The following is a 10190-nucleotide window of genomic DNA, read 5'->3' as shown; positions in this document are numbered from 1 at the left end:
GATTTTTGTAACAAAGAGTTAGTAAATAAAAAAAATCATTAAAAAAATTAAAATTCAATTTTAATGCGAATATAATTGTTGTTATTTCTTGACACCCATTAAGTCGAACGGTAACGACATTTTCAACTTCTCATTGCTATAATGAAACCCTTTCATCCCCTCGTTTCTCAGTTATCTGGCATTAGAATTCTCCTAACAGTAGCAGGATAACAAGAGATGCATAACTGAAACGTGACAGAGTTAGTCTTTAGTGAATTAGTGTAAGGTGGTATGCTGGGTGTATATATATCTCTCCATTTGCCTTATGGCGAATGTAAGTTCCCTACTCGTTTTAATTTGCTATATATACTTATAATCTGTTTCATTGCAATATTGTCTATTGTACTTAAATCAGAAATTAGGAATAACACTTTTGCGGTAGTTAAAGGGGAATTTTTTTTTTTTTTTTGCCTTTTTGGGGTACTTGATTTTAAATATCTATTCTATCACAAACACACACACAAACAATACCTAACTATTATATATACACACATGTATATATATATATATGCACATACATATATATATATATATATGCATACATATACATATATAGTATAGTACAATGAAATGCACATTCATATATATATATATATTTTAACTAATTAATTAGTATCTACATTGTATATTAAACAGGCCAACTTAAGTACACACATATTCACATTTTCTTATTACATCTCTAATGATATTTTAAAATCATTCAAAAAAAATAGAAAAAAAACGTTTATAAATTGTTATTACATAAATTACTGAAGTGGTTCGTTTCTAAACGGTGATAACAAGTGTTAAGGTTTTCTTTGCATTTAACTTTTGAACCTAGATGTGTAAAAAATGTAATTAATTCTTGTTTACTAAATTTAGATATCGTTCGTAGCAAGAATTTCTTTTGTGTTTTTTTGTTTTTGTTTTTTTTTTTTGTTATTAATTTACGGCTGCTGATGAAAGTAATAATCGAATAAATGTTGAAATTTTTTTTTCTTTACTTTTCTGATTATTTGGAATTGAAATCTAAGTGAAAATCTTAATTTGATTAATAAACAGAAAATATTTGTTTTTTTTTTTTTTTTTTTTTTTTTTAGTTTTTGATTAGGTTTGGTTAGGTTTAAATTGGTTTTAATACTCTTTTGTCTTTTTCTTGGTTTTTTTGCTTTGTTTTGAGAGGACTTTTTATAAAGCATCTCACCAGCCAAATTCCCGCTTTAAGAGTCATGCTCATAAGAAAAAAAAGTTGTTTTCATTTTGTTTTTCTTTAGTTTTTGTAAAGGTTGCTTTCGTTTAGAATCTGGTTGGTGACATACGTTTATAATTATTATCATATTTTGCATCTTATTACATAATAATTACGATATTTGTACATTAACTGACTTAATTTTTATTTATTTAGTATTTTGGGTTTGGTTTTCATTTAATATTTTGCAATTATATTGATTTTTGGTGTGTGTGTTTCCTTTTTTTTTTTTTAAATATTTTCAAAAATTTGCTTTTCAATTTAATTTCTGGAGCCTTCACGTTTAATGCTCGCCTGCGCTCTCTCTCACTCCCTCCCTTGGAAAATCCGATATAATCCTATTACAGTTTTCTGATTTGCTTTTTTACATATATTCATTTGAGCTTAAGAACGGATGCATACACATACATACATGCATACATACATGTGGATATAACTATATATATACATATGTATATATGTATATACACACGCGTATATTTGTTTACGTATACAAATATGTATGTATGTATATATTTTTCAGAATAATATTCTCGTAGGCAATGTATCTATATTTGGTTTTACTTTACTGTCTTTTATATTTTATATCGTAATTCAAGTTTTCTTCTTCTTGACTTTTACTACTAAACTTTTTCTATCATTTCGCTATATTGTCTGTACGTGTGCATGTCTGTATAAAAATATTACATCTTCTCTTATCTATTATACACTTACACATACACACACACGCGCACACATATTAATCTCTGTCTTTACACATACCATTCTTTCACATCCTTATTGTTTGTTTGCTCAGTCTGACCAATGTAAACAGTGCGTATGAAACCCGTGCGACCACTGTTGCCACCACCACCGCCGCCGCCGCCGCCGCTACTACCACCACCACCACCACCACCACCACCAGCATTACTAACGCCGCTACCTATATGTCCTTGTTGTTCTCCGTAACTGTCGGCATCATCGTGATGATCTGTTGATGATGTTTTATTTTGTTGATGTTGTTTATGCAATCCTTGCGGTTGATGCTGTTGTGGTTGGTTTTGCAATTGTTGCTGACTATGACTATTACTGGTAACACTAGATTGCTGATTGCGTTGCTGCCTTTGTTGATGATATGAACCATTAGTGCTGGCATTACCCAGCAATGCTGTATTCGCATTATGGCTGCCGTAGACAGTTTTCTCACCAGCTGTTTTATAGTTACGATCACCGTTGGACTTCAACCATAACACTAGTAATATAACTAAAATGACTGCGATTAATATGCCTGCAACAATGCCAATAATCATAGCTGTTCGTTCCTCTTCAATTGAATTTATGCGGCCACCTTTGCCTTTTGGCCGATAATTATTATTACCGTAGGGCGGTGGCTGAGGCAAAGGATAATATGAGAGACCCGGATCTGTTTCATGTACGGGCGGTGGTGGCGGTGGCGGCCTTTCTGGCGTATGCGTATGATGGCCATGCTGTATAATGTTTGCATTTTCATTTTCGTTTTCTTTACCGCCGCTAAACACATGAACAACATCATAAGGTGTAGTATCATCACGTTCTGTTCCCGTTGTGCGTACATCCGGAGAAGGAGTTGCTGGCGTGCTAGCCATAGTACTGGATGTAGTTGTTGTGCTACTTGTTATTATCGCAGGCTGAACGGTTGTTATTTGCATAGCTGTCGTAAGAGCAGGTGTTTGAGTTTGTTGTGTTGTACTTATGGTAGTCGCGACACTGGTCATTACGGTGCTTAATGCCGTCGTCTCCCTTGACGGCGTCTGGTGATGTCCTAGAGTAGTGCTAGTCTGTTGTTGTTCAGTAGTTAAAAGCTCCTGCTGGCGCCGATTATTACTATCCGTGGTTACTGTAGCGATTTCTTTATTCATTTCTGGAAATATGCGGTCAAAGCGGAAATCATTTAAAACTTTTCGCATATCGTATGTTAGAAACAATTTTGTCTTTTTGTTTCAATCAAAAAAAAAAAAAGAAAAAAAAGTGCATTGAAAGAAAGTTTATTTATGTTTTAAACCAATTCACGGACGACTCTTGCGACCACTTCCGTCGTAATGCATCGCATTTGAGAACTTGGAAAACTTTGTCCTTTTCATTATTTTTCGCCAAAAATCGAACGAAAATTTTTCCTTCCTAGCGATTTCAAATACAAATGTACTATGTTAAATTTTAGACTACTATAGGTCTACTTTTTTACCACCTCTCTGTATATACAGAATTTCACAAACAATGGCCTTTGGTCTTTACATGGCCAAAAATATAATTTTTATATTTAGTTGACGAAAATAAGTGAAGAATAATAAATTGTTTGATTTTAACATGGTTGGGCGGGGTCGGTTCACATTATGAACACGTTCTCCTATAAAGCCTCTCAAGGAAAGTAAATCTTTAGATGAAAACGAAGACTAATTCTATATGTAAGGAAAATAGATGAGCAATGGTATTAGGTGGAGTATTGTGCAATATTTAATATACCGGCGTCATATACTACAAGGTTTTAAGTGTTTCCGAGTTAACATTGTACACTACCAAAGTAGAGGAAGATCTCTTGGCTTGTTAGCAGATCTTTTGCTATCATTTCTGAACAACGTTTCATCTCTATTTTCTTTGCGAAAATCATTTGAAATTTTTACTTTTTTTTTTCTAAGGGTTATCAGTATTCTGGACAGGCTGTAACTAACTTTCAATTGGATTAATGGAATTCAACTCAATATGTTTATGACATTTTTAATCTTTTAAATATACACATTTTACATCTTTTAGGAAAGCGTCGACGGGTAGACAAGCACATAGATGCACAGCCAACCGCACTCAACCCTCTGGGAATGGTTTACGTTAGTCTTATGTAGACAGTTATGTTAATATTAGGCGAGCAATGAGCGTTCAGATATTTTAGATTTTGTGTTTACTAGGCCGTAGCTGTCGTGTAATAAGCCTATAACTAGACCATATGTTTTTAAAAGTATCCAAGATTACCCCGAAGACTAGGGTTATAAGAATATAGAAAGATATTCAGGCGAAGGAATTTATCTCTGTCTTCTTTCTACGTATTGTTAATGGAACGATAAGATCCCGGTGAACTTTCTTCCTAAAGGCTATCTATACCATGTCCTATAATTTTATTGAGAGGAATAATGAGCAAATATTATGTATCAATACCGATCGCAAAAGTACTCTCAGCAATGATAAGCTTAAAATGCAATTGCCCGAAGGCATTCCAAAAATGTCTCTTAATTAAAGACTTAATTTCTTGATTAAGAAAAGAGAAGTGAGGATACTGTAACGAGCGTGAAACCTCAATACGATTTTAGCCAAATTCTCGCTTTCATCGCTTTGCGATCTCTTCAAATAACTGAATGATGGCAATTTGCTCTTTTCCCTGGGCTTTTGTAAGAACTTGTCGATGATAATGATGGTATTTATGGGGAAATAGAAAGGAAGCAGTCTAGAACGGACTTTGATAACCAAGTGTATTATATAAGCAAAGCAAGACAACGTTTCGTTTTGAATATTTCTTTCAATTGTTTCCTTTATTGATTTAACAGAACACTAACAAAACGAACATAAAACATAAAGAAAATATAGCATATATCGTATTTAAGCTTAAAAAATTACAACAAATAGGTCTTTTTATAGACTCAAAAATATTTACACATAATACACGTAATAAGAATTTTACACATATTTATATATTATGTAATATTAATTAATAATCACAGTAATTATCATAATAATAATAATAATAATAATAATAATCATATTATCAGTAGTTATATATATATATATATATATTCAAGTAAAATAATACTATTTTTTATTACATACATACACATATAAAGAAATGTAAAAAAAGAAAACAAAAAGCAAAAAAATGGAAGAATCTAATTAAGATATGTATGAGATTTGCGATATGCGATAAACTCGTTGAACAAGATCGGGAACCGTAAATATATTCGCTTTTAAAACACATGTTAACGTATTTCATATACCGGAAGTTTGATTAATTTTTTATTTATCGTGAATATAACTGAATGCTAACGATTGTATATATATATACATGCATGCATGCATACATACATACATATTTGCAACATACATATGTAGTTATATTTCAACGGCTTAATTTCACTCTAGCATCTAATCTTAGATATAATGAGAAAAAGGTACGTTTGTATTTACGCGCATTGTACTAAGCTTTCCGTTATTATTGCTTTATTATATGGGATTTGTATGTTTATATACATAGTTAAAGCGTATACATGCACATATGCATGCATAAATAGATATATGTACATATGTATATAACTACGTGAGGCATATCCATATATATATATATATACGCATATATACGCATATATACGTATATACATATGGATCATGTGTATATGTGCCATAAGCACACATGTATATATGTTTATGTATGTTTATATATATACATACATATGTATGAATGTATATTATTAACATTATATATATAAAAACATACATATATATATATATACATGCATACTCATGCATTCACAAGGAACAACACGCATTGAAACTCTTCTCCACACATGTACATCAATTTTATTATTATTTAATCCCTGCTGCCTTATAAGTATTCGTTATAGGTGGTATTTAGTTAAAAAAGACGAGACAAAATAAAAATTAAAACAAAAACAAAAAAAAGAAAAATTATTTATTTGTATATGTGTACATGTAAGCATATGCAAATGATATAATATATATATAACAATTATCTCAGATCGTTTTTCTATTAAGTGCAATTCTATACGCACATGCGTAGTAATTTGTATTTAAATTAATAAAAAAAATACTTAAGAGATGAATAACAACAACTTATACGTCTACATTTGATTATTACGTTCAGGTAATTTTTTTAATATTTCTCTCTCTCTCTCTCTTCCTCTCTTTCTGCCTCTCTCTTTCTCTCTTTTTCATTCTCTTTCTCTCTCTCTCTCTTTTTCTCTTTCTCTGTCTCTGTCTCTCTCCCTTTCTTTTTCTCATTCACAGACTTCACACTATTTTTGCTTAGGAGGAGGGGTAGAACAAGGTGATGCATATTATTGTATATAACCAAGCCGAGCGCGTTGTGTTAGTTATTAGAGTGTATTCGAGTTAGTTTATTCTTTTTTTTTTTCTTTTTTTTTTTTTGTTTCGTTTACTTTTTGCTTTCGTTAGTTTTAATGGTTAAGTTAGTTTGCTTATGCTCGAGAAGAATGCTTTCGCTCTATATTGTATGAATAGAATTTTGAGCAAGCAGCCAGTGCGCGATCACAGTCAGAAATATGAAGTAGAGTTCAGTTTCTGAAAGAAATAGATTCCAACTGAATTCTCTCATCATACATATTTAATAAATAGCATATTCAGATAATCAATTAAGATTTGACAGTAACTATTTATATTATTTGAAAGTTGAAACTCCATGGCTGACTGATGAGTGTTATATGAGGAAAACGAATTTAAAAAAAAATTTTTTTTTTTTTTTTTTGAATGCCATGAAATGTAATAAAAATGTTAAGAAACATTTCTTTTTTTTTTTCTTTTTTTTTTTTTGTTTAAATTATAAGAAATATAACCCAACTCTTTCTAATAATAATAATAATAATAAATACGATTTACTACTACGCGGATCGAGCAAAAGCAGTTAATTTATTTATTTATTTTTATTTTTTTTTTTTCAAAAAACTACATACATTAATGAGAACTAACGTATATGAAAATAATTTAATATCACCCTTAAGAAAAATTTGCGCTAACATTATGAATGATTTGAAATCGAAATGTAATATTGATTTGAAAATTCTATAGGAAGGAGAATAAAAAAAGAATTCATATAAATAGATTCACATACAGCCGAACAGCATAGATATATGGATGGTATAGCAAATAATTCTTTTAGAGTAGAGACTAGAAGGCTTAAAAGGGCTTCGCATTGCACTGTTGATGAGAAACCTATAACATTCGATTTGAAAATGTGTGAAGAGTAGCATTATAAATGACTTGGTAAGATCAGATTGTTTTTTCCTATGCAAATAAAAAATTTCCAAACAATTTATTGTCTTGGGTTCAAGTTCTTGAGTACACAAATCAGTCGAATAGTAGGAATATCTCTATATATCAACAAATTGATAATTAGTCTCCCCCTCCTTCTCTCTCTCTCTCTCTCTCTCTGTTATTGTTAAGAATCATTATTAATATAAAAAAAAGAAAAAAATTTTTTTTGATAATCTCCTCTAAATCATTTTTTTGTTTTTCTTTCTTTCAGGTACGTACTACTACACGTCTGCCGAAAGCGTTGAAAAAGTGACATGAAATGATAAAGTTTATCGGTATGTAATTTGTATTGTAATCAACAAGACTATGGCGCCTATGATAAGATGCGCTGCGTATAGGATTGAAATTTAATTTTAAGATTCGCTCGTTCGGAGTTCATAAATGAACCTTTCGTTCATCTGATCGGAAGACCTTTTCAATTTCAATATAGATAGAGGAAGTAAATGTTTCGCTAGGGAAGCCGCAATGAAAAAGTGTTTCGAGTAAACTTGACTTCAATTGAATTTCAATTTAAAAGCTAAGAAATATCTTACAAAAAAACATACCAAACAATTATAAGGGAGATCTCATCGTCTAGTGTAGAGGGATTCATAATCAATGAGGTAAGGATGCAAAGTGATTGCCGCCTACTACAACACCCACAAGGAAGGTATACAACATGAATGATTGGTGATGGAACTGAAACTATTTTACTATAACACTTGGACTTAGAATAGGTTTAAAATCTGCCTGTGTACACCCAGTATTATCCCACGTGCTTTTCTGTCCAGCCCATAGGTCGTACTTTTTTATATCACATGTTAATGAAATATAACAAAACCTTTTCAAAATTTCTCCACAAAAGTTAAGCAAAAAAATAGTGTATTGGATGTATGCCAAATGAATGCAAAGAATTTTGATCTCAAAAATCAACAACGAATTCTAATTTTTAATATTTACGACAACTTTGACGATAAGATAACGATTTGGTATATAAATTTTACTGGGGGGTTAGTTTGGAGTGCGTAGGTATATTTTTTGGACTCCTGTCCTTATAAGTATTCCTCTGAGAGATAGGCCTTTAAACAAAATGCAATTTTGGTTATTTTACTACGAAAATGGTGGGAAAAAAAAGTTGATTATATACCGGATTCATATTTTCAACTCGTTCTTATTCAAGAGCTTTTCCAACAGCAAGGCTAACAAGTTTTATGAAATATTAATTGTATGAAATAATTGGTGTAAGATATTTACAAGTTGGGTCTGCCCGTCGATAACGACCGCTGAGCTAAAGAGCACTGACCTCGTCGAGGTTAAACATTCATCTCAGTCAAGTGATGATCATAACTATTTGATACTAATTTTAGGCTTGATATTATTTCGACGATTTGAAAAGTAGGAAAAATTCCAAGATTCGCGCCCATCGAACCCACGACCGCGTACGGAACTCTTACTCCGCAAATGTTAGGCGATCCAGATTTCATTAATTGAATCGCACTTAAGCACCGACTTATTATTGCGTTATATTCATTAGTTGATGTTGAGCAAAGTACCGTGAAAAAGCAACGTAGGGAAGATATATTTTGTTTTTTTTCCTTTTCGTTTCGTAAAATAATTGAGAAAAATCGTTAAAGCAAGCAATAAAAAGGTTAAAAAACTTTTACTAGAACACAACTGTCACGTAAAGTGAAAGTGATTTTTCCTTATATAAAGTCGCGGATTACTATTTTTTTTCTTTTGTTCAAACTACTAAGAACTAATTTTAAGAGAATACGATTTTATATTATGCATTATTAAATAAGAAGCATTGAACAAAGCAAAGGAGTTTTTAGAGAATATCTTCGATTTACGTTTATCTACTTTTAATGGTATTGGTGAAATGCTAAATGCTGATATATGAGAGATAAATAAAAATACAAACAAAAAAAAATTAAACGAAAAATGAAAAGAAAAAAGAAGAAGAATATATAATTGGTAAAAAAGGAGAGATTTTTACATACCGGAACCCTTGGCGGTGCTTGTAGACGTAAACTGTTCGGTAGTTTCACCATAATCACCAGAACCATGCAAACAATCTTCATCGTCGCAAGCACGTTCGGTACCATTCGTCTTATCGGTGCTAACATTTTGCGATATGGTCGTTTGTTTAGTGGGCGGTATATAAACAGGCGTTATTAAATCATCACCACTGCCCGATTCGAATGGCGGAGTACATTCATCCTCGTCATCGCCCCGACACCCGGAACCGGCACCAGAAAATATTAAATCATCTATCGCACCCGGATAACCACTGGCTGGGGTCTATAGCAGAGCAAACAAGTTGAACCAAAAAAAAAAAAAAAACCAACAAGATTTTTAATTATTTATGAAAACTAAAAAAAAGGAAAAAAAAAAAAATTAGGAAAAAATTCAAATCAATTTGTTTTTGAGAGAAATGTTCGAAAAGAAAAATAAATTAAATTTTGATTGACATGTGCCTGCGCGTTTGTATTTGTATTATAAATTATTTCTATTTATATATATATATAAATTATTGTTTATTGTTAGCAAAAATATGTTATGCAGTATAGAGTGTTTTGTATAAATGCATGCAGGTATTATTCAATATTAATAAAGAGTAGTAGTAGTGCTTAAATTATTATTCAAATTTTTAATTAAATTAACAAAAAAAAAAAAAAAAAAAAAAAAAGTGTAAAAAAAATTTTTTTTTTTTTTTTTTTTTTTTTTTTAGAAAACTTAAAATAATAATTATTAATAGTATTGGACATAGTTGGTTGACATATACAAAAATAGAAGGAAGACTGTTCTTAGGTTTCAGTTTAATCCAGAGAGAGGGTTTCTTTCACAGTTGGAGGTATATTTATATATATATATATATATA

The 10190-nt window shown here is 31.0% G+C and overlaps 1 protein-coding gene across 1 annotated transcript in view; it reads right to left on the bottom strand.

Moving 5' to 3' along the window:
- Positions 1 to 1715: 1715 nt before the first annotated feature.
- LOC119638814 (neurexin-3) overlaps positions 1716 to 10190 on the bottom strand; it is a 31811-nt gene continuing 23336 nt past the window's right edge. Inside the window, exons 12-13 of the mRNA XM_038035841.1 lie at positions 9310 to 9610; positions 1716 to 3146 (exon numbers count right to left, since the gene is read on the bottom strand). Coding sequence (XP_037891769.1) covers positions 2020 to 3146; positions 9310 to 9610 — 1428 coding nt within the window. The 3' untranslated portion in view covers positions 1716 to 2019. The remainder of the gene's footprint in view (positions 3147 to 9309; positions 9611 to 10190) is intronic.

The sequence above is a fragment of the Glossina fuscipes genome, unplaced genomic scaffold, assembly GCF_014805625.2.
Source record: "Glossina fuscipes isolate IAEA_lab_2018 unplaced genomic scaffold, Yale_Gfus_2 110, whole genome shotgun sequence".
Classification (NCBI taxonomy): domain Eukaryota; kingdom Metazoa; phylum Arthropoda; class Insecta; order Diptera; family Glossinidae; genus Glossina; species Glossina fuscipes.
This window is presented reverse-complemented; position numbering and strand designations above follow the sequence as displayed.